The following is a 26,256-nucleotide window of genomic DNA, read 5'->3' on the forward strand; positions in this document are numbered from 1 at the left end:
TGGTGACAGGTGGCTTTTCTCCAGATTTACGGAAAAGCCGTGTTGTTCGAGGTTGCTTATGATGACATGTTGATTATCTTGATTCCTTCCAGTCGGGTTTCAGGCCTGGTTACTCCACCGAAACTGCTTTGGTTGCGCTGACCGATGATCTCTGGCAGGCCAGGGATAGAGGATATTCCTCTATCCTGGTGCTTCTTGACCTCTCAGCGGCCTTCGATACCATCGACCATGGTATCTTTCTGCGACGACTGGGGGAGGTGGGAGTGGGAGGCACCGTTTTACGGTGGTTCTACTCTTACCTCTCAGACAGATCACAATTCGTGTTGGTTGGAGGACAGAGGTCGACCCCTAGGCCCCTCAAATATGGGGTGCCATAGGGCTCGGTCCTGTCCCCCCTCCTATTTAACATCTACATGAAGCCGCTGGGTGAGATCATTCGCCGGCACGGGATTAAACACCACCAATATGCGGACGATACTCAATTGTATCTGTCCGCCCCGTGCCAACTCAGCGAAGCAGTGGAAGTGATGTGCCAGTGCCTGGAGGCTGTTAGGGTCTGGATGGGAGTGAACAAGCTGGCACTCAATCCAGACAAGACCAAGTAGCTATTGATGTTTCCTCCCAAGGATAGTCCAGATTCTCCATCTATCAGCCTGGGGGGTGAAAGTCTTCATCCCTCAGAGAGGGCCCGCAACTTGGGAGTCCTCCTGGATCCGCAGCTGACATTAGAACATCATTTGTCTGCTGTGACCAGGGGGGCTTTTGGCCAGGTTCGCCTGGTGCGTCTGTTGCGGCCCTATCTGGACCGGGAGGCACTTCGAATGGTCACTCATTCCCTCGTCACCTCAAGGCTCGATTACTGCAACGCACTCTACATGGTGCTGCCCTTGAAGAGTGTTCGGAGACTACAGTTGGTCCAGAATGCAGCCGCGCGAGCAATATCGGGTGTACCTTGGTACACCCATGTTATACCTATCCTCCGCGAGCTGCACTGGCTCCCTATTGGTCTCTGGACATGCTACAAAGTGCTGGTGATTACCTTTAAAGCCCTACATGGCCTTGGATCTGGAGAGACCGCCTCCTGCTACATACCTCCCAACATCTGATAAGAACCCACAGGCTAGGCCTCCTCCGGGTGCCATCGACCGGACAATGCCGGCTGGCGACCACTCAGGGGAGAGCCTTTTCTGTAGCTATTCCAGCTCTGTGGAACGAACTACCAACAGAGATCCGGACCCTTCCCACGCTCGCGGCCTTCCAAAAAGCCACTAAAACCTGGCTGTTCCGACAGGCCTAGGGTTGCTGATCTATAAATCAGGTCCAACCCCCAGCTAAGCCAAATATATGTTGTGTTTTTTAAACTGTTTTTGTTTCTCTCCCCTATTTGTAATTTTATTTTATTTCGTATTTGTAAGCCGCCCGGAGTCCTCCGGGATTGGGCGGCATATAAGCTCATTAAATTACAAATTACGAATTACACTGAGATCCCGACACGCCTGCTCCCTGGATGATGACATCAGCAGGATGTCATCCAGATAACAAATGACCTAATCCACTCTATATAAAAATAAGAGAAAAGGCTACACTAATCACACTGCTTGGAGAGTCCAACTTGATGCTCAAGGACTGGAGCTCCCCAACCGCATCCTTTTAGGGCGACTGAGTTTTTTAAACTGAGCCTCTAAAGGGAGCAGGGGCATGGCTACACAAACCTTGAACTCAGTCCTTGGGCAGCAAGTTGAAGTTAACCCATGCTTGGACACTCCAAGCAGCGCCTAGGAGAAGACAAAAGTCATTATAAAACTAGTCAGAAGAATGCTCATTCAGACCAGAATTTACTCTCCCCTCAGGCAGGTCTTCTAAACTGTTAAAGTCCCCCTCTTTGCAAGGTTCATGAGGTTCAGCCACTCTTTGTTTAATGGCTACCTCATTTAACAACTGTTCGCAAATACAAATGTAAATTAAAAAATATATTTTCTGACCTTTGCACACCTTTAGGACCAAATTTTGTGTGCATAACTACCAAAACTTTCACTGTGAAATGTTAGCAAATTTAGAGAAGCACTATATTGCACAGAAAAGCAGCTTCAGGAAGAAACAGTCTGTTTAAGCAATCTCTATACCCTGCGAGGGGTTAAAAAAAAGGAGGGAAAAGAAAGAAAATATGTCAGGCATAGATCATTGTGGGAGACAATACTGAATGGGACAGCAACAACCAGGGATCTTTACAGCACTTCTCCCTCTCTCAGAGATGTGTGTTTACTTAGCAACCATTTTGCTTAATAATATTTTCCTTTTAAGGAATAGATCGCAGTCGCTAAACCAGGGGGTGATATTTAGACTAAGCAATAGGCCTCCTCTGCAGCAACTCCAATTTCTTTATAAAGCTTCATGTAGCCCCCTGCTTGTCAATATTCTATTAAGAAATTAAAATTGTGTTGTTCCTTTGATGAGCTTTCATCCCTGATTGATTGAATGAGAGCATCTACCTTGGAGTATGATTTATTCTGTGGTTGCTCTAAGCCACAAAGAGCCCTTCAAGATTGTGGGCAGGTTATAATACACAACATTCAATAAATAACTATTTTCCAAATTGGTACAACCCACATGTTTTGGCCGTGCTGGGGAAGATGAAAATTGCAATCTGGATTGGTTAAAGCTGATGTGCATAGTCAACAAACCCATAACTGTATGTAACAATACATATCCATACAGATAATATGTCCAGTATAAATGTTAATTCATTCATTAATACATTAATGCAATATTAACAGCATTTTATTTTAAAATACAGGTATACTGATATGCCAATATTCACATGAGCCATGTAAGAAGAAACATCTTTTTGAGCAATCAATTATCAAAAGTATTTTTCATTGCAGCAATTTTATTCTATTTATGACTTTTTAAATCATGTATGAAGGAGATTTTACTGTCTAAAGGGAAATGAGAATATGAAAATGCTCCGTGCCTTTACCAATAAATTAAAATTATGCAGTAGCAAATTAATAAACTCTTTCTAGATTAATATTTACAGAAGAGAAATCATCATCCTTGTATGCTCTTCAGATTTATGAGATAACATAGCAAAAAAGCAAAAAAAAATATTATGTGAAAGAACAGGAGAGGGCCGCAATATAATGAAAAGAAATATGAAAAGGTATAATTTCTGAAAGTGCCAAGTTTAGTATAAAACCCCTCTTGGTGTATATAATGTTGAAAGACTAGGAAAAATTTGTTCCATCAACAAATGAATAGAAATGGATCCAACTTAAAAGTATATTTTGCAACAAAGTAAGTCACTTGATTAGAATCAGTTCCAGGGCAATCAGACTGAAATAACCCACAGCTTGGACTCTCCAAGCAGTGTGCAGGAGAATATACATATTGTTCTTTTAAATCTATTGTTCAATGTTTATAAAAATTTGGTTGCCAGCAAAGTCACTGAATAGTCATTTCATATACCTCATAACACACTTTAGAAACCAGTCTGGGGAACTGGTACTACTTAATTTTATTAAGCCCCTTCAGTATTTCTTTTCAGATGCATTTTAAAAAGAGGTTTTTCCTATATTCACTTTTAAGAAAAGATGGTTGGCAAAGTAAACTAACATTTGTTATCTGAAGCAAACTAAATCAATGGTTCTTAAATACTAAATATTTCCAAATAGCCTATCAGTTATTAGTAAATATGTTCTTGAACTGAACTCACCTCTTAGTGACTGTTTGATTCTGTCCATGTCCATGTCATGTCAGTATATGAAAATAAATTGCTCCTTTCCCCAGAATACCTTTTTAAGAATCTAGCCTGCAGCTCTACTATTTATTGTAGAGCTTTATGGGATCAGTCAAGACCAGCAAAGGGTTATCATCACCTGAAACCTCATTTAATATGAATGATTACCAAGTATTAGGGCAATGTAAAGAACATATTTGATCCATGATGAATGACTATTATCTTTTGGGCCAGCTGGAATAGATGCCTTGGTAAATTTTCTACGAGTTGATTACAACAGGGGTCCCTTTTTGGTTCCACGGATGGGTAGCAGTGTGCACAACCTAATTCCCACGCAAGCACAAATGAAGTTTTACATGCTCACCCACCATTTTGGTGGCCCAGTTCCCAATAGGTTGAGGACCCCTGGATTACAACAACAGTTCCAAAGAGAGGGTTTTGAAACTTTAATTTTACCTTTTTATTATTGTTGTTGTTAACTAATTGGTCGTTAACATAGTATATGCATGACAGGCTTAATAACTTGCAAATAGATTTAGCAGTTTAAAATTTGGGGGGGGGGCTGTTTCCCGAGGTTGTTGTAATATATTAATCAGTGCTCATCTAGTTTAGTTTAGTTTATTGTCATTGCACCTCATACAACAAAATTAAATGCCATCTTCAGTATACATTATACCTATAAAAATAGTTATAGGGAGGATAATATGTGTTAGGTTTTTTTCAGTGCATTTTAATGTTTTGTTTGTTTTGTGATTTCTTGGTTTTTTAAAATAAACTTTTGAAGTTTTTTGAACTTGTATTTTAACTTTTTTTAATAAAATAAAGATAGAACAATAAAATAGGGAGTAATGTAAAGAAGACTTACCTTCAGCAATAGTTAGCGGTGGGAAAGTAAGATAGAATCCCACTAGTTCTGCTGAAAGCTGATTAAGAAGGTTGCTTGAAACTGTGCCATTTAAGACTGTACTTTCATTTCTCACCACATAAAACAGAGTGACAGCCTGAGACACATTTGATGTGTTCAGGATCTGAAAAAATAAAACAATTGCAATAGAGACAGAGTGGATAAATTCATTTTGATTTATTGCTCTTTCCATTATTATAATAGTGCAAAGATCAAGGGTAAATGTTAATCATGCTATTACTGTAAAAGACACATGCGCCCAGGAATTTTCACTCTTTAGATAGACAATCCAACCAACCCAACAGGCAGTAGAAAAGAATATTTCTATTTCACAAAAAAAAAACTCATCTTGGAAGCACATTCTTTATATTTATAATGATGGGCCTTTTGCCTGTATATATGAAAGAAAATGGTAAGTTTTCTATTGTTATGTTTGATTCTGCTCCATTTTTACATTTTAAGAGCTGAGCATTCAAAACATTCAAATCTCATTTGTTCTTATAGTTTTTCCCACCCATCTAATCTGCAGAGCTATCAACTATACAAATTACAACCAATTTTATACTATGGAAAGTAGAATTGGGAGGAAATGGGAGAGGGAACAAGCAGGAGAAGTAAAAATGGCATGTTCCATGCACGGGGGAGATAATATTTCATTCAAGTTTCTTCCATTAAAACAAATAGGGAGTGGAGGAAGTTCAAATGGGAAATGTGTCTTGTCTTCATGGTAATGCCATTTTCAACAGAGTAATGTTATGCCCACAAAGTTTACCACATGCTTTCAGTGCATATTATGCAAGTCTAATTACACAGACCTGCAGCAAACATCTGGGGCAGACAAGACTGCCATCCTTTCTTGATGCTCAAAGAAGAAGCAAAAGAGCACACATAACTCTTCCTCATCTCTATTAATTTAAAAAATGCCCCCAAAAATATGCTGTGCATCATGCATGAATTGAAGGAACAACCAAACAAATTCTTGCTTACAGGCACATTATAAATGTAAGAAAACGCAAACAGATTTAATACAATGAGATAAAGATCTCATCTATGATAGGAAGATGCTATTACAAGATTCTGTACTGATGAAGGACAAACATATAAGGGAGGGAATATACAGGTATCAGGTCCAATCACTCCTAATCACTCTTCTTCATTGCTGGCTTCTTGTTCTATCTACTTTGAGGGTATATTATTCTAAGTATCATTAAATTATATTTCAAAAGGAACATATTTATATGATACTAAAAAGTGTTGAATGTTCAAACTGATAATAATATAGATCAGTTTGCTCATATAAAAATATTCAAATGCCAAATCAATTATTTCTTGTTCTGAATTCAGGATTTTTTTTTCATAAAGCAATTACTGTATATGATTCATACTCTTTCTACACAAAGGAAACAGTTCACTTCTGCCAGTCAAGCTTATCAAGCCAAATTTTTGACACTTCTTTCCTTTGGCATGACCCTGTGGATTTCTGGCATGACTAGTCAACTAGAAAGGATCCTATCAAACTTTATTTTGATTTTTATCACTCAGTATATAGAATACGACTACATATCTGGAACTGAATATATAATTAACTGAACTTGGAAAAATGTTTGAAATGATAATTGAATTCTGCCATTACTCCATTTAGTAACACACATTGCTGTAAGATTCCTTCATCAATCAGTAGGTGGTTTTAGGGGAAAAAGAATTATGATGGCACAAATATTTTACTTAGTTATAGCTTTTAAAAGATTCCAATATCCATGAAATAAAAGTAACTGGTACAGTTTTACCAGCATCTGAGAAATGCAGCAAATTTTACCACTATATTCTTAAGTAATCTTTCAATAATAACTACAAATTACTTTTAAATGTGGAAACAGACACCACTTTAATTGATGCCATCTGTTTTGTGAACTGGCCAGTTAACACAATTCAATTGGTTTTGCAGATACTGAACAGGATTTTGATGTTATTTTTGTAATTTTTTAAGGAGACCACTTTGAGATGAATCCTGTTGTTGCTAATTACTATGCATGGGAATCCTACAACAGCTAGCTAACTTATTCATTCATTCATTCATTTAACATATTTATATAGCCACACATCTTGTAGAACACAACTCTGGGAGGCTAAAATAAACACAAAGAAAAGAAAACCAAGAAAAAACAGGCATCCAATCCATCATCAACACTCATTCATGCAATCTGCTTAGCAGATAAATAATTGCAGAGAGGATAAATAAATTTCTACATTTCTGAATCTTTTTTAATACAAAATGCAGCTCAAAATCTCAAATTCTATTTGCCAGAGCAGACACACATACAGTATTCCTTTAAATCCACCAACAATATTCTTTGGGCTCCGAAGAAAGTGGCTTATTGAACGGAAAAGTGTGAGAGGTGCATAGAAATGAAACACAATTTTGTTAGAATAGCTGCCCTTGTACATGTTTATATAAACATGGAAGTAAGATTCCATACATATATGCAGTGGTTAAGGTGTTAGACAAGGAACTAGAGTCTAGTCCACTCTCAACCATGAAATCTCACTGGGGTAACTTTGGCCTGGTCATAGTCTCTCAGACCAAAATAGAAAGAAAGAGCATTATGAATACTTCTTTGAGCCCCTGTACAAAAAAAAAGAGGCAGAATATAAACCTATTAAATAAATGAATAATGATAATAAATGGATAATAAAATAAATGAATAATAAATTACAACTGTCATATGAATCATGAATTTTCTCTTAATAAATGGTAATAATATAATATATTTATATTGCCCTTCCAATTATACTGATAACAATATGATAAAAATAAGACCTGCAAAGAATCATCACCTGTTGTACAAAGTAATAATTTGATAAAGATAAGAAGTTTTACCTGAATATTTAATTTGCTAGTGGTATTCAAGACCTTCCTCTCAGCATCTTGAAATGCCCTCTGCAATCTTTGTTCCATTGTCTGAACAAATCTGCATGACTGTACGTTGTCTGATTCATCCACAAACTGTAATTCTAGATGAACAAGAGCCATTGCATTTTATTCTCTGCCTTGTTAAAACTTGCAACTCTACACATATCTTGAAGAACAAAGTCTCTTCAAGTCAAACGTATTGTCAAGCTTCCAAGTAATATGTCCCCTGAGATAATGTCCAAGGCATCCATTTTCCATTAACGTCTTTTTATTAGGATGACTTTATCCTGATGACTTCATCAACACAAACAGGTAGTCTTCTTGCAACAGTACTGAAGTGGTTGGCCATTTCTTTCTTCTAGAATGATTTTTACTGCCCTACCTAGCCTGATATTTCATGGAGCTCTCCCAGCTATGCTTAGCTCCAAGCCCAGACGTCAGCCACATTCACACTAATCAGGATTAAGCCCACTGAATGCAAAACTTACTTCTAAATAAACAGAAAAAAATATATTGCACAAGATTATCATACTATGGCATTAAAACAGAGCATTAAATATATAGTACAAGTATATCTTGCTTAACAACCATTAGTTCAGTGACTGTTTGAAATTATGGCAGTGCTGAATAAATGTTACTTATGGCCAGTCCTCAAATGTCTGGCCAGGGCAGCACCCCCACAATCACATGGTCATGATCCAGGTACTGAGGTGCCCAGTTCGTGATTAGTCATAGGAAGCTGTGTCACATAATCACTATTTGCAAACTTTCCTGCTGGCTTTCCATAAGCAAAGTCAATGGGGAAGCCAGCAAAAAAGGTCACAAGTTGCTCCCACTTTTTGTCCATACTCCCCATCAGCCCACATCCTCCCCTGACTTGCACACAGCCTATGCCAGCCCTCTCACAACTTGTATGCAACCTGTGTCAGCCATCCCCCACAGCACCCCCACACTCCTTACCTGAGACTCCCACCTCTCCCTGCTTAATGACTTTTATGTCTTGAAGTTACAATGGCAACCGGGGGTGCCTGGGATTGCTGTCGCTATGTGATGTCGTCATGTGATATCACACTTTATAACCACATCTCTTAGCAATGGCAATTCCACTCCCAATGGTGGTCACAACCTGAGGACTCCCTTAGTAATGCTAGTAGTATGAAGTATTATGTTTCTATTTCAAGTAAATCAATTCTAATCCAACTAATTATGATATCAGTACTATTGTTTGGATTTTTTCACTCCTTCCTCTTTAACTCTTTTGCTTTCTGTGTCATGTTTTTAGATGATAAATGTAAAACAGACACTTTTAATAGTGATATTTGTTAACCATTCTGCGAACCTTTTTGAAGAGTGTTAAAAACTTTTTTAAAGAGCAGGAAAATAGTGTGATACAAAGAATAACAAAAATCAAATGATGTAACACATATAAAAAAGTGTGCTTTGTTGCTTCAGACCTAGTAGCTTAAAACAAATTTAAGCAATTCTATTAGCTAATTCGTTGTGACAATTAAAATAGCTAATTTTATCTAATTAAATGCCACTCTCTTAATTTTCAAGGGGCAGATTGACCCAATTGTTCTCAAGTACTATCTGACAGAAGAACAAGCCTTAAACAGGGAAGGGAGGAATACCCACTTCTAATGTATTTTGATTACTGGAGCACAGTGTCTTTGGGGCCAAGTTTAGTTCCCCACTCCAATTTAGAAGAACCTTGGGTGTACAAAGACATTTTTACTTCCTGTTCTAACAATGAAATTTGGAAGCTGTACTAACAGATATAACCCTATTACCTCTGAGATTGTACATTAGAGAAAGTTTACCTGTTTTCAGCTGAAAATGATATGCTGGCAATGGGTTCCATGGCAAGGCTAAGACAGCAACAGAATGAAGATTTGGCACATGTTTCCTAATATCTAAAGTGGCATTAGTAACACCATAAGCAATTAGCATTTCAATAACCACAGCAGGTATGAAAACGAGTCTGTCCTGAGTAACATAGTAACCAACTGTCACATTGTTTGATTGTTCCAGAATTTCTATCTGAAAAATAAAAAAGATAAATATGCATTTCATATTCTTCACAATTAAGACTTTTGATCACTAAGAGAACGGTATGACTCTTCTGTTCAAGGAACTAAAAAGATTAAACTGTTAATCTCAAAGAAATGATCAAGATAAAATTGCCCTTTCAATAAAATTATGAATAATTTAAACTCATTGAAGAATGAGCATAAATGAAAAGCACTTGGCCTTAGGTGACTTGACTTACTTCAAATGGATTATTCCCTTTGTTGACTAATTTAGTATTCATTAGTCCTATATTACTAACTCTACACCAGTTACAGTGTCTTGGAAAAATGCAAGTTGTTATAGCAAAATACATATGATAACTTTCTTGGTTCTATATTATACTATATGCAAATATGAATTAAGAGTTTGCCTTACAAGACACTGGAACATTGGAATGGAATACTAACTATGCATTTTACAAATGCATACAGACCATTATTCTTTTGGAATAACGGAAAAACAGAAATGGAAGGGATACTAAAGTTGTAGAAACCGAAATATTATGCAAACCAGAGAACAGCTTAATAACAGTAATAGCTCTCTATTGTATCTCCTTAAATATTGTGGAAGTAAATTTTGTATGGTGCTCCCCTTTTTCAGATTTATCTATTGCCTCGCCTACAAATTAACTGGTGTTAACTGGATAACAGAGTTAGAAGGAGCTGTTGAGGTTTTCTAGTCCAAACCTATGTTCAAGCAGGAGACCTTATACCATTTCAGAGAATTAACTGCCCAACCTCTTTTTAAAAGCCTCCAGTGGTGGAGCGATCACAACTTCTGAAAGGCAAACCAGTCCACTGGTTAATTGTTAGCTAAAATATATATCTAAAATAATAGAAGTCCCATTTCACTAGAATGAGTTGCATGTTCCATTCCGGACACTGCATTTTCAACCAGAAATTGTTCATTGCAAACTGCCCAGATTTGTCAATCTTAATTATCAAAGCTCCTGCTCTGATCTGCCTAAAATCAAGGAAATATATTCTAAAAGAAACTGGTAAATAAAAATAGTTTGCTTTCATATTTGCAATTCACCACAATTCTGCCAATTCTATACATTTTCACGAAGATATTAAAAAGAACTCTTAGCTTGTGTCCTTAATCTGATTATAAAACAGACACCACACTTGCTTACTTGTGCATTGACATTTTGATTGAAAGCTTGACGCAATGCCAGGGTGAGACCTTTAGTGACATTTTGTTTCAAGGAGCCACTCAGCAGCAGTCTTCTTGTATTCAGAAACAATACTAGAATGTAAAGATGCATATTTATTTACAAGTATCCTTTGTTCTCAATTTCTTTTTCCAAATTACAATGCCTGGCCATATAATTTATAAACAAACTGAATTCTGCAAGGGAATTTACATTCAGTACTGAAAATTTGAACTCAGGTAAAGATTATTATTTACAGTCAAAGACCATTATTAATTGTTAATCTTTTAAACCAACAAAAGCAACTATGTCATCATAATCATAATTAAATAATTAGAAATCCTTATTGATAAACGTTTCTTAGAGCAATATTTCTGTCCTAAAAGAATCTGCAGCTTCTCATAGAGGTTTCCTAATTTGCTACTTGATGACAAAGTCTTCTCTCCTTATTTTGGCCTTTTAATAAAATTGGCTTTCATACATGATTCCAATTTTGTAATTGTTCTGGATCCATTTCATCAAATGCTCTCATGAATAGAATATCTGGTGGTGTGACCTCAGAACAACTTCTCCTATCCTGGAACTCTCCAAATGTACTGCAACTCTCAGAAATCTAGGAGCCAGCTTGAGAAAAACTGCCTTGGAGGAAGAAGAGGACAATACAGGGGAATTAAGCAGATCTTGATATTGCCAGCACCTTAGAAAATGCCATTTGTGGAATCCGGAGGTTCAGGAAATCAATGTTCCCTAGCTGGTCCCATCCTTTATCTCCAGGCATAGATTATCCACAGGAACAGAGGTAATAGTATGTTCAAACAGAAGCCTAGAATCAAAGACATAATTTCCCATCTAGAAACACAATGTTCCCAATTCCCAAATCCTACCCATAATCATGGGAAGGCATGCTTCTCATACAGTTCAAATTAGGATCTTCCTAATAAGCTTATACATTAGGAAGGTATAAGACTTCTGGCAAGATCAGAACCAAACAAGGTAAAGTTAAGAGGACAGACGAAAACTGCTCCTTGAAGGAGGAGATCTCAAGCCACCAGCAATACATGGGTGGGGGAAAGAGGTAGACATAATAAATATTGAATTTATTAACAATAGGGTTTATATTTTATACTGAGCAATTGCTGAAACCCATTCTTAACTGCTTCAATAATTCTTGTAATACCTTACTCATTAAAGACCTGTGTCTTTGAACCCTTATCAATGATTCCAAGTCTAATTTCAGTTAAAAGAAAGTTGATGGTTGGAATGAGGCAGTAACATTATTTATAAAGGTCTTAAGCTTGATGAACAAACCATGTATATTTGTAAAATCTTTGCTAGACAGTTCGCTTTCTATCTCACACAATTAGGAAACATGTGGCATCATGTCAAATGCAAAACTGTTAAAACCTGAAAGGAGTTTCCTGCTATTTCAAGGTGAGAAAGTAAAGAAAATTGTAAGGGAATCTTTATAACAAGGATATCAGAATTAGAAAAAGATCTCCCCAAACCTAGCCCTTCCTATGTGCATAATATGGACATACCCTACCTGAACTCCTTGACATCAAATGTCCCTTACCCATCAAATAGTGCCCATCTATGTAATATACCAACATTCTCAATCTACTAGATCAGAGGTCCACGGACTGACAGTAGTCCACAGCATGCCAGAAACCGCTTCGCACAAACAAGCAAAGCCCCATCTGCGGGATGCCGGAAGCCCATGAACCCATGACTCCTCTGGTCCATGGAAAAAAATCTCTCCAAGGAACCAGGCCCTGGTGCCCAAAAGGTTGGGGGCCACTGTACTAGATAACTCTTGGCCTTGAGATTAAGCAGACTTTTCAGCCATTCAGCATTAATGGAAGCACCACTAGTTTAAGAACTTTGAGCTAAGCTGAGTAAAAAAAAAAAAAAAAGATTTAAAAAATACTATCTATCCACCTACCGTATTTTTCAGAGTATAAGATGGATCTTTTTCCCTCAAAAAAGAGGCTGAAAATCTGGGTTCATCTTATACATTGAATACAGCAATTTTTGCCTCCCGAAACCCTACTCCCTTCACCAAAATGGCCGTGCATAGCCTTTAGAAGGCTTTCAGGGTGCTCCTGGGTGCTGGGGAGGGCAGAAACGCTCAATTTTGCCCCCTCCCTGTTCCTAGAAGTACTCTATAAGTCTCCTAAAGGCTATGCATGCCCTTTTTTTGACAAAAAACGGGCCCATTTTTGCGAAAAATGGGCTGGTTTTTGCTTGGTTTTGGGCCCCCACCCCCCCAAGAGCACTCTACAAGCCTCCTAAAAGCTATTCATGCCTTTTTTTAAAAAAAACAAACAGGCTCGTTTTCAGAAAAAAATGACAGTTTTTGGGAGGTTTGCAAAGTGCAACACCTTTTTTTTATTTGCCTCTTCAAAATCTTGGTGCATCTTATACTCTGGTGCATCTTAAATTCCAAAAAATACGGTAGTTATCCTTTTCACTTTCTATGCTAATTTTTTAAAAAATCCTGAAATAATCATTATACTTTCATAATGAAAATCAATATCTAGCATCCAAATGTACACATGTTCATACCTGTCTTAACAAGCAGGTTTCTGGACAGCTGGCATTCCAGAGGGAGAACTGTTGTCACATTAACAAAAGCTGATTCAGTAGCAGCAACAGAAGCATTTTCAGCAGATGTAGGGAGAAGTCTAGCTGTTTTCGCTGATGCTGTAATAGATGTCAAAGCTGCTGTCATTGTTAATGGGTATGCAGTTGATGTTTTACTGATGTCTGGGCTTGTGGATTTCTTGGTGTCAAGTAATGTTTCAGTTTGTCTTGGTGCATGTGTTGTGGGCACTGAAGCTGTATTAAATTTCTGAATTGGGGATGAACTAGTGATATATTCAGATATTACAGAACCATCCCTTGATACAACTGGGAAATTTGCATGTATTACTACTGGGCTTAAAGTTGGTGCCATTTTTGTGACAGTGTTATTTTTTGCTAATGTTGACTTTAACGTGCTTAATGCCATCACAGATGGTGAATTGTCAGTACTCAGTGAGAACAAGGATGAAGTCAGCATTGGTGATGTTGGAGCTGATTTTCCTGTAACTGGTGTTGCTTCTGAAGTTGCTAGAGATGATAATACACCAGGAGACACAGACGGTAACACTGTAATGACAGAATGAGTAAAGTTGGTTGTTGGCAACAAAGAAGTTAGCTGCGTTTGTGATGCATGGGTAGAAGTTATGATAGCTGCAAAAGTGGTATGTGTCTGCAATGGAGTGATTGTGGTGATCTCATTAGGTATTTTAACTGTACCTTGGGCATTATTTTTATTGTTTGTGTGCAACATTCTAGTAGTTAATGTTGTAGATGGTTTGCCCAATTGATTATGTGTTTCTAAGTTAAAGTTATTTACAAAGTCCGTTGTTTTTCTTATGATCGAGTATTCTTCAGTGACATTTAACGTTGGCACTGAGCTTACAATTGATTTAGGGGGAACTTTTTTATTACTAATTGTACTAACTTCATTATTTACTGGAACAGTTAATTTAGTAATGAACTGAGAAGCCAATGAAAATGGAAGTGAGGTGTAAAATGTATTTGTTGAGGCAAACAACTTTTCAGAGTTACTTGTCTGAGGTTTGGGTGTCCTGTGAAATTTGTCAGTAGACAGCCATAAATGAGGATGTGTTGACAAAGTTGTAGAAAATGTATCCAGATTATATGTTCGAGTGCTAGTAGCTGAGAAATTTTTAGATGTAGAATAGGACTGCTTTTGATAACCTGAAGTGAAATTAGTATTCCCAACTGTGAAATTTTTCAGAAAACTTTGAGATGCATATATGTTTCGTTCTGATTGTAATAACGGCATTTTTGTGATCTGTGATAAGGTACTTTGGTTTTGAAAAGAAGGTGAATATGATGTTTCTGTGGAAGATAACGGTATATTAAATTCTGAGAAACCTTTAGACTTCATTTTAGTGAAAGGTACAATTGTAACTTGCCGAGCAGATGTTACAGTTGTATTAATGGATGCTACTGAGGAACCTGAAGGTTTGTTTTTTACATAACTTGTTGATTGTTTCCAGGCAGGAATCTTTGAATATGTTCTTTCTAAAGCTGTGTGACTTGCAATATCTTTTGTGGTTTGGAATATCTGAGTTGTCTTCTTTCCTAAAGACGCCCTGCCATCGGTAGTGGACTGCCAATCTCTATTGTCCCAGTGAGGAACTAAAGCTTTATTTAACATGTCTAACTTGCTTTCTGAAGTGTCATCAGTAAGGCCCATGGAAAATGTTGCTGGGGTTCTCAAATGATCGTCTGATGAGATAACTGAGACCAAATCATATACGTCTGAAGTTGTCATAGCAGTTTTATAAGTTGTGTCAGCCATATGTGAAAGTTCATCATCAGAATTATTGAAAAGTGGCTGAGATAAATGTTTTGAATGTGAGTCTAAAGTTGTCAATACTATTGAATTTTTCTCTTGTTTTGTTAAACTAAGATTTGGGTTTTGTTCTTCAGATTCTATTGGTTTTAGCTTCATAGAATCATTAAGTGGAGTTATAGATGTGACAGTAGAGTGAGATTTCAAAAGATCTCTTAAAGAATTTGGCAAAGAAACTGGAAAAGTTGTAAAGGTTGTTCTTTCTTGTGAAAAAACATTTGGAAGCATTTTTTGCCAAGGTGCTTGTTTGCTGACCGGAATTGTTAAAGGAAACTTTGTGGGCGGTGTCTCCCAAAACCAGTATAGAGGGATATTATTTGCACCAAGAACTGTGAACGCTGTAGAATCCTTTGTGAAAGACTGTTGTTGCAACAATTTCTCCACAGAAAAATTAGGAGGCCATACAGTAGCTTCATAATTTCTATCAGGAGTATCTTTTTTTAAAACCCAGGTTAATTCTGTAATGTGAGAATTTGTTAAATTAGTCTCTGAAACAAACTTAGCATCTGAGATTGAAACAGTAGAATGAGCTGCAATGTAGGGTGGCCAATTTGTCCTCATAATTAAGGAAGGAACCTCATCCATTGAATAGGAGGTGGGAACAGTTGCCAATGTTGGTATTTGAACTATTGCATTATCTTTTCTTATTGTTTGCACTGTTGGGGAAGACATATTATTCAAATGAGAAAGCCTTTGACTTTCAGGAGATATTAATGCTCTCTCTCCTGTAGATATTGATGTTATCATAGAGGACGAACCAGTAATGGTTTCTGATAATGAAGACAGAGCACCTGAGATATGTGGAGCTGATGCAGAAATCCACCGACTTGTTTTCCTGCTTTTAAGAATTGGGTATGATGTGGTTACATACATGCTGCTTTTTTTCAGAGATGTTGTGATATCCATTGGTTTACTTGTGAATGGTGGGGTAAAAGATGCTTTATGAATTAATTCAGAAAAAGAATTATTTTTCCTAAAACTCAGTGCAGCTTTCTGAGTAGGTAGTACATCAAAAATCTGACTGGGTATTAATGCACGGAAAGCAAATGGATGCCATTTCCTATCCTTTGGATATCTATATCTCTTGGCTGTTTCTATGGGATACTTATTAATCAATTCAAAATTATAACTAAAGGAGGGGGTAGCAACCCAAGATTCATTGCCAACCTTTCTGGGTAACACGTATTTTGTTGTGCTCAATGAATTTCCTGATTTTTTATTCGAGTTAGATTTAGCTGTGTTTGTGCTGAGTAAATGTTTCACATTTATGGACAAAGGCATTTTGGTAGATGACACAGACGACTTGGAAACAACAATAATATGAGGAGTATCTTTTATCAAAGACAAAGGGGGTGATAATGGAAAGTTTGGAAGTATGTTTGATCTTAATGTGATTTCACTTGAAATGGAAGATGTACATGGAATTATCTGAGATGACAAAGTTGTAGCTGTATGTGTCACTGATGATGATGTAGACAATGCAGGGGGCACACTAATTTGAGGCAAACCTGATACAATAGTCATTTCATCAGCTTCCTGAGGCTTCGTTGGTGATTCAGTTGATACCTCAGAAGGTTCCTGTGATGCACTGTTGCCACTGCCTTGATAGAGAGTTGGTAAAAGCCTAGTTTGGTCCATAGTTCTGGTCCGAGTTCCTGCTAATGTACTTTTTATTATCTGAAGCAAATTAGCATTCTCCAAGGCTTGCCTCATTGAAATGTCACCCACTGAGGAAGACTCAAGTTCTTTAGAAGGCCATGTTGGTGATAATACAGCTCTCCAGTTAGTAAAAGGTTCTGAAGAGGGAGCAACATTTATCCGTTGTTGCTCAGCACCTGAAAGATAATACATTTGTAATGAAAACCTTCCAAACTTCTATTAAAACAGAACACATGCATTTGAATTTATTTAGAAAGGGATTGCACCCATCTCTAGCTCTCTTTCAGATACAACAGTTATATTTGAGATCACATGGGAACATAGACTGGTCAAGGATTGATTATATCAGCATAAAAATCCAGTTTCCTGGATTCATCAGGATCTAGTCATGTTGCAAATAAAACATAGTTGTGTTCTGACCCGAGGAGTGATAAGACATTTAGTCGTGAGTAAAACAAACCTGTTTTTATAACAGGGCAGTAACAGTCTTTTATTCACATGGATAAACCAAAAATCAAACATAATTAGTCCCAACAATTGTGGGTTTAGCCAAGAAATGCAAATTGCTTGCTGTATACTAGCGGCGAACGGATTTCTATGACAACCAGCCACTCCCATACACCTCCTATTTATTTCCCAGCCAGGGAGGGGCTGGCTATTGTCTGTGTCTGCCTTCTCTGAGAGCCAGCTTATTGCTTTCCTTTGCTCTCCTCTCTTTTCCTCTCTGGGTATACATGCATCTGGGATGGATCCCATCTGTTCCTCTCCCACACTCAGCTCCGCTGCCTCTCCACCTGGGAGAAGATGGAAGGCCCCAGCTCTTCCTCTATTTCTGATGCTGTTTCCTTATCGCAGCCTTCCAAAGGCTCCGAAGCTGGCCCAGGCTCTCCCTCCACCTCCTCCTTGTCTGACTCTGCAGCTAGCTGAGAGCCGATGGGCCACAACAAGTTGGAAACAAGAGGCTCAAAGTATATCCGCAAGATGTAGATAAAAAGATATGGTAAGTAATCCTATAAGAGCCGAGGTGGCGCAGTGGTTAAATGCAGCACTGCAGGCTACTGCTAGATCAGCAGTTCAGCGGTTCAAATCTCACCGGCTCAGGGTTGACTCAGCCTTCCATCCTTCCGAGGTGGGTAAAATGAGGACCCAGATTGTTGGGGGCAATATGCTGACTCTCTGTAAACCGCTTAGAGAGGGCTGAAAGCCCTATGAAGCGGTATATAAGTCTACTGCTATTCCTCAGGGAGAACAGATTGTTCTTATAGAGTAGAGAATGCTCCTGGGATAAATAATAATAATAAAGTTCTGGGTCACAGTTTCATTGATACTGGTAAATGTACAAAAAGGTAAAATGTATGATAGCGAGGATAAATTACAGGTGAATATAAGTGCAGTTAACATGCCTAAAAGGCCTATGACTGCAAACCCTGTTATCAGTTATATAAACTACAAAGCCTTGACCAGGTTGCTCTTGAAAAATTATCAATGTTGTTATTAGCTGCAATATGCCAACATATTAAGAAAGTTGGAGTCAAAAGCCAAACAAATGAAAGAAATGCTGACTAGTATATATTGGTGACTTGGCAATCAATGCTGCCTAGGAATATTGTCAGCCTTGGCTGGGTTCCCTCACAGAGCAGCTGTAGGTGTTATCTTGCCAGCAGTAATTATGTATATAATATAATTTCAACAGAATTAAAAACAGAACACATTTTAAATTAAAGAAGAATAAGGAAATATAGTTGAAACATGAAGAAGAAATCAAGGAAAAGGAAAATGCTAAAAAAAGTGGCTTCCAGTCTTCATGACAGCAGTTACAGATACATTTATATTTTACCTTCCCTCTCTAAGAAAACATCATAATTGTCTTCTTTCCTTCTTAAAGTACCCTTTCCAATCTTCAAATACATAAATCACAAGTTCAATTTTTTCAGCAAAAAGTCCATAAGAGGTTTCAAGCCATTAATAAATATACTTATTGATCTTCGTATAATCAAACAAGTTGATTTTATCATCTCTGATAGTTCTGTCACTTTCATCAATCAATCCACCAATGTGCGAAATTCAAATTCTCTCCATTTTTATTAATCTATCCCACTTTCCTAATTGACTGTCCATTAATTCCAGCAAGAAAAGTTTTTGTTTCAGTTTGATGTTGATTTTTGAAATTCTTTGGATCATTATATGTATTTGAACCTAAAAATGTATGGCTTTTTTATAAGTGCACCAGGCATGATAAAACGACTCTCAAGTGCCAAAAGCAGGGGAGTGCAGGGGGATCGTGCATGGGCGTGCCCACACCCATAATTCTATGTGTGCGTGCCCTCCCGCATGTGCAGGTGACCCCCTTGTGCATGCGTGTGACCCCTGACCTCCCCCCCACTTTTGGCGTGTGATGGACCCATTTTTCACCCTCCCCAGGCTCCAGAGGCTTTGTAGGAGCCTGGGGAGGGCAAAAACAGTCTTCCCTGCCCCCTCCGGAGGGAGAAAAACAGCACATGGGGCCATTTTTCATCCTCTGGAGGCTTCAGGAGTCTTCCCTGAAGCTTCCAATGGAAGAAAAACAGCCCTATGGGCAAATGGAAGTCCGTTCACAAACTTCCGATTTGTCTGTTGTGTTGTTTTTCGCTCTCCAGAGGGTTCAGAAAAGCCTTGGGAGGGCAAAAAACAGCTGTGTGTGCTGGAGCTGACAGCACAATGCCTTGCATGCCTTAACAAATGGCTCTGCATGCCACCAGTGGCAAGTGTGCCATAGGTTCACCATCACGGCTCTATGTTTTTCACATTTCCAACATATCTTTATATATGCTAGATAATTTTTATAGAGTAGTATACAAATATTTTTATAAAATCCTAAATTATGTAAATTTCAGTTTAAACACTGTTCCCACCGTTCTTTCAATACTTTATGTCAAAAGCCCATACAGTCTTCACTTATTCTTCTTTGGTTTCAAATTTCAATACATTTATACATTTTAGTAATCACATCAACATCTATACATAGTACAACTTCAAACTCTGTCCTCTAGCGCTAAATTCAAAAATGTTCTATTATCTACCTTAAATTTTGCTCCTAGTTGTATATTTGGAAACCACTGTTTGAATCTCAGATTGTGTGCTTTTAATTCTAACACTGTCATTTTTCTTAGTAGAAAACCCATTCTTTTCTTTCATCCAGACTAAGCTGCAGACTGCAAAGTGAAATTTCAGATCAGGCAGTCCCAATTCTCAGCATTACTTCACATCTTGAAATATTTTATATTTAACTCTTGGTTTTTCCCTTGTCCTATAAACTTAGATATATATTTTTGCTTTTGCTTAAATGGTACATCAATTGCCAAAAATGATGTTGTTTGAAACAAACATGTTATTAATGGCATAGCATTCATTTTTATCAAAGAAATTGTCCTCAAGAATGACAACTGGAATTTTCCCCACCTTAACATTCTTTCTTAATTTCATTTCATGTCCTAACACAGTTAGTATGGTATAACATAAAATTCATATTAGTCATAATGATATCCAATTATTTCACTTTTTCTCAATTTTAAAACTATTTTGTCTATCAATTCCTTTTGCTCTTTGATGTTAACAAATTAAATTTTTAAAACATCAGTTGCCCTTATTAACAGAAAGCAGAAGTGAAATAGAGGTAAAAATGAATTATGCAAAAGAAAAATAATTGCAAATAAACCAGGGAAATGATTGGCATATAAACTGAGGAAAAAAGAACAAAAAAATCTATAAAAAATGCAAGATGGGAATACCATAGTAGCTGTTAGTTTAAAGATACAACAAACATTTCCTTAACATTAATCTAAATTATACAAAGGAGAAAAATAAAATTCCCTGGCAAAGACTGATGAATATTTAAAGAAACAAAATTCACTAAAGATCACAGAAAAACAGAAACAATTCATGAATAACAATAAGGAAACTTTGTAAAAAGGTCAAAATAGAGTAAGTTCCTGGACCAGATGGTCTTACCAATATAATTATTTTGAAGATGAACTACTACAACCTTTGCAACATATGATGAACTCTATTTAAGACAGTCGAATAGAGGCCAAAGTTGTACTAATAACTAAGAAAGTCAAGATTTGATCTCTACAAAATGTTACCACCCAATATCATTACTGAATAGTAATTATAAATTATTTACAATGATTCTAGCTGAGAGAATGAAATTAATTTGCAGGACTATTCATCAAAATCTGTCTTTTTAATGCAAAAGACAGTTAAGAAACAATATTAGAAATGTATTGGATATTTTGGGATACTTGGAGAAACATAATGAAAAACAAGCAGTATTGATTTTTCTTGACGCAGAAAAGATCTTTGATAATTTAACAGGACTTTCTTGTTTAACATTTTGGAAGATATGGTTTTTTGAGAATTTTATCAATGTGCAAAACAGACCTATAGTTCACCAAAGGTACCAGTAATTGTGAATGATGAATAAACAAAAGCTTATAAAATTCAGAATGGGAGTAGAGAAGGATGCTCCTTGTCACCACTGCTATTTATTTTAGTCTTGGAAGTATTCAACTGAGATATAAGATGAGATGAGATAATTTCTGGAGTGAAAATTAAAATGACCATTGGCTTACCTGAAGGGTCCTTTTCTGTGCACTGTGGGAGATTTCAAGCAATGGGTTAAATTAGTCTGGTTGCCCTAGGACTGAGGAATCTTTTTCCTTGGCCATGCCTCCTGGTGCTGATCAACGCCAGATTTTTGACGAGTTCTGGAACCAGTGAAGGCTAGAAGTGTGATGATGTAAATGATGAAAGTCCAAGTTGACAAGTTGAGTTCGAATTCCTGGACATGAAGAACCAGGGTGGGTTGGACTCTCCCGCAGTGCACAGAAAAGGACCCTTCAGGTAAGCCAATGATCATTTTCCTGTGCACTGCTTGGAGAGTCCAAGCAATGGGACATACTCACGTTACATGTCACTAGAGTGGAAAGAAGTTCTGTCCTGGGATTCAGTCATAAAAACAACCCCCCGGAGGTCCCGCCTGCTGAATGAAGCCTCAGCCAAGGCAAACATGTCCAGTTAATAGTTCCTGATAAAGGGTGATGGTGATGGCCACATAGCCACTCTGCAGATGTCTATGGTAGCCTGGGTTGCCCAGGCCGGAGAGGCAGCTGTGCTCCTCGAAGAATGAGCGGTGATGTGTCAAGGTACTGACCTGGACTGATGTTCATATGCAGATGCGATGCACGCTCTCAGCTACCTGCCAACAGTAGAAGATGTTACCTTCTTACCCATGGACGCAGGCTGGAACAACACAAAGAGGGCCTCTGACTTGCGGAATTCAGCAGTTTGTTTGATGTATGTCCACAGAGCCCGTCTAATGTCCAATGTGTGCCAGACCCGTTCCCTTGGGTGTCTGGGGCGCAGACAGAAGTCAGGCAAGATGACTTCTTGCACCCTATGGAACCAGGTGTTAACTTTTGGGATGAAGGCAAGATCCAGGCGCAGTACAACTCTATCCAGGTGTATGATACAGAGGTCTCCCTGGACTGATAATGCCGCTAGTTCTGGTATGCGCCATGCAGATGTTATTGCAACAAGAAAAACTGTCTTAAGAGTCAGATGGCAGATTGAGGATATATGAAGAGGCTCAAAGGGAGCTGATGTCAGAGCCTGTAGTACTATTGGACAACTGCCAGGTCTGATATTGATGGACTACTGGAGGGCGCAAGTTGGAGGAGACCTTGAGAAAACACCGAACCTTTGGTATCTTGCTGAGACGTTGGGGCGAAGCCCGAGACCAAATGGTGGATAAGGTGGCCACCTGGCATCAGAGGGTATTAGGAGCGAGCCCCTCCTGTAGAAAGTCCAATATACAGGGAATAGGTGCAGTGACCAGATCAATGCGGAGATTGTATATGGTGGTCCTGCTCAACCAATCCGCCTGGGTGTTGTTGACCTCTGAGATGTGGTTGGAGCGGATGGACACGATGTGATGCTCTGCCCACCTGCCCAGGGCTTCTGCCTCCGCCATGAGTTTCTTGGATCGTGTGCCGCCCTGGCGATTTATGTGTGCCTTGGTGGCCACATTGTCTGTCATCAGGAGCACGTGCTGGTGTCGAATATCCTTCTGAAAATGACGCAGAGCGAGTCTCGTAGCCTGTAGCTCTAGGAGGTTGATGCTGGAATTGGCTTCAGCTGGAGACTACTTGCCCTGAGTCACACAATGTCCCATGTGAGCTCCCCATTCGGCTAGACTGGCATCGGTCGAGATGACCACTCTCATCGGTTCCTTGAAGAGATGACCTTTTTGCAAGGCAGTTGATTGCCACCACTTGAGGAACCTCTTCACAGCCGGAGGAAGGTGGACCTTCATGGGGGAGTTGCTTCTGTTGGCCCTCTGATGAGGCAGGAGGAGCCACTGCAACTGCCAGGAATGTAGGCACGCCCAGGGGACAACCGAGATGCATGAAATCATCTTCCCCAACAGTTGTGAGAGGAGAATCACAGGAGCCTGTCTCAACTCTTGGATCTCTTGGACTAGGGAGACTAGACTGTCTATTCTGTCCTGGGAGAGGAACACCCTGCAGGTGGAGGTGTCTATCATTGCCCCCAGGTGGAGAATCCTGGTTGAAGGGGAAAGATGACTTCTTTCCAGGTTCAAGGAGAACCTGTGGGATTGGAGGAACCTCATGGTAATCTGGAGGTCCCTAAGGCCTGTTCCCTGGACGATGATTGGATGAGAATGTCATCCAGATAACATTGTAGCCTTACGGGCCTGTGGCTGAGGTGTGCTGGATTGAGCGGATTTTTGTGAAGGTCCTGGGTGCCAACGACAGGCCAAATGTCGACCGGCATAAAAGAACTGCAGGAACCTTCAGTGTTGAGGCTGAATTGGGATGTGTCAGTATGCCTCCTTCAAGTTGATAGACGTTAGGAGATTCCCCCAGGCAAATCCCTACAAGGATGGTCTGCAGGGACTGCATCTTGAACCTCCTGTATGCAATGTGATGGTTGAGATTCTTGAGATCCAAGATTGCCCTCCACCCCTCTAAGCTCTTGGGTACTAGAAAGAGGATGGAGTAGAATCCTCTCCATTCTTGATGGGGCAGAATCTGCTCTATTGCATTGATCTCCTGGGTCATGAGCTCCTTCTTGAGGGAGCAAGAGGGGGTTGGGCATCGGATAAAGTTCCTGGGAGGACGGGAGATGAACTCTAGTGAAAGTCCCTCCCTGATCATCTGCAGGACCCAGGCATCCTTCGTGGTCAGTTCCCATTGGGAGACAAACAGTTGAAGTCATCCCCCTATGGGAGGGGGACTTTGATGGTCACTTAGATTTGTGGAAAGGCCTATGAGAGGCCCCGCCGCGGTTGAACCTGTGGTAGTTGAACTGCTGCCTGCCCCTGTCCCGAAAGGACTGCCTGTCCTGGGACCTGCTGGTTGAGGAGGAATTGAATGAGTTGTCATTCGATCGAAAGGACTGCCTCCTGAAATAGGGAGTGGTCTTGCGATCCTGTTTCTTGTTCAGATTGGGCAGGATTTTATGTTATCCTTTGATTCTATTAAAAAGGGGTCCAAGTCTTCCCCAAATAATTTGGTTCCCTTGAAGGGGGCGGAAGCTAGCTTCCACTTGGCCTTCTGATCAGCTTGCCAGTGACAAAGCCAAACAAGTCGGTGAGAGATCACATTGGAGGCCAGTGCTCTTTGCCGTATTAAGGGAGGCGTCAGCAGAATATTGCGCCGCAGCTATAATTTTTGTCATATCCTGGCGGAGATGAGTGTCACCTGCCGGAAGCTTCGCTTGTAGTTCCCGTAACCATATAATGGAAGTTCTATTGAAAAAGGATGTGGAAGAAGAAGCCTGAATGGCTCAAGCTGCCGCTAGGTGGGTCTTATGTCAGGCCTTCTCCGCCTTTCTGTTCTCCGCCTTGAGGCCCTCCATTAGGTCTGCAGGAAGGACCAGGTTTGAGGTAACGGCTGCTGTGGGAGGGTCCACAGAAGGGAAGACCACGACATCCTCCAGTGCAGGTTCGACCGAATAAAGTTTTTTGTCCCCATCACTAGGGGCAGCGAGGGACCCGGGTCGGACCCATTGTCGCTGCACAATATCCATGAAAAGACTGGGAACAGGCACAAGGTCCTGTGTAGGGGCCTGCACCTTAAAAATGCTATCGTTAGGGTTGGAAATAGACATATCTGAGGATCTTTGACCTGTTTTGGGCTTGACCCACACTTGGGTAGTATTCTTGGCCTTGTGCCAGATAGACTTAAATAAGCTAGGTTTGAAAAGTCCGGAAAAGGCAGGAGTCTCTGGAGGAAGGTCCTCATCCTCCAAGAGCTCCTGTTCCTCCTGTTCTGCATCCTCCAGAACAGAGGCCTCTCTGACAATGGAGGATTCCAGAGAAGGATGTCGGGTTCAGCTGCTGGTGCCAGGCACCTCCTTTCTGGGGGCAGGAGCCTCCTTACTGGACATAGGTGCCATCTGACTGGGAACAGGAGGGGCTGGCATGCCCGAGGCCTGGTCCCTTTTTTGAAGGCCTTCGCTATACCTTGGGAAATGGCCCTGGCAATGACCACCTGCATGTGGGTGGACAATTCCGGCTCCTGAGCCTCACTAGGATCATTCCCCCTAGAAGAGGAGGAGCCCTGATTGATGGAAGATGGTATTGGGGCCTCCCCCGAGGGAATTTTAGAAGCCAGTTCAGAGGCCGAAGAAGGTGCGGGAGATCCTGGATTTAGCAAGGACCAATCCGGAGATAGATCCTGCGACTCAACCTCCTCCTCAATGATCCTCATCGGAACCTCCCTAGGAACCGGAGGAATGGTATGCTCAGCCCCAGAGGAAATCTGCTGTATGACCCCTGCTGCCAGGCGCTGGGCCTTCTCAAACTGCTTTTCGAGAGCCTTTTGCCTCCGTGCCGTGTCCCTATCTGTGGCTGTGGATGATGGTTGGTAAGAGTGATTACTCTGACTAGCCATCCTGCCCTTCCTTGCTCCCTTGCCCTTGCCTAAAGATGGATCCTGGCTAGGGCCCTGGAAGAGTCTTGGTCTACTGTCAGGAGGAGAGGAGGATCCAGGCTTCTCCATAGCTGCAGGACTAGGGACCTCCATTGACAGGACTCAGATGTAGGAAAATGGCAGGAATGATGGAGACTCCGGTGGCTGGAACAGGCACGGTTGGTGGTAATGCAAATTGAGAACAGGTGTGAGTTAAGGTGGGTTCCACCCAGGGCAATCACAATCCCACCCAAAGACAAGGGGAAACCCCCCAAGTCTGTGAACAGCCAAGGTTAATTGCAATGAATCCACCAAGGAAAACCAGGGCAGGAGGTTTGAAGAGGTGAAACGCAACCTGACTGACTGTGAGTCCCAGCAGATAAGGCAGAGAGGCAAGTCAGCTGAGAGGGAAGTCA

General features: G+C 39.8%; 1 protein-coding gene across 2 annotated transcripts in view; it reads right to left on the minus strand.

The window, feature by feature from the left end:
- KIAA1549L (KIAA1549 like) overlaps positions 1-26,256 on the minus strand; it is a 178,634-nt gene that overhangs the window by 85,047 nt on the left and 67,331 nt on the right. For both annotated transcript variants that reach the window (XM_087718436.1, XM_087718445.1), the window contains exons 2-7: positions 16,715-17,041; positions 13,340-13,924; positions 10,757-10,869; positions 9,372-9,591; positions 7,519-7,652; positions 4,602-4,764 (exon numbers count right to left, since the gene is read on the minus strand). In XM_087718436.1, coding sequence (XP_087574562.1) covers positions 4,602-4,764; positions 7,519-7,652; positions 9,372-9,591; positions 10,757-10,869; positions 13,340-13,924; positions 16,715-17,041 — 1,542 coding nt within the window. The remainder of the gene's footprint in view (positions 1-4,601; positions 4,765-7,518; positions 7,653-9,371; positions 9,592-10,756; positions 10,870-13,339; positions 13,925-16,714; positions 17,042-26,256) is intronic.

The sequence above is a fragment of the Thamnophis sirtalis genome, unplaced genomic scaffold (genome assembly GCF_051295495.1).
Source record: "Thamnophis sirtalis isolate CommonGarterSnake01/CBP01778 unplaced genomic scaffold, rThaSir2_p1.2 scaffold_1, whole genome shotgun sequence".
NCBI classification, from domain to species: domain Eukaryota; kingdom Metazoa; phylum Chordata; class Lepidosauria; order Squamata; family Natricidae; genus Thamnophis; species Thamnophis sirtalis.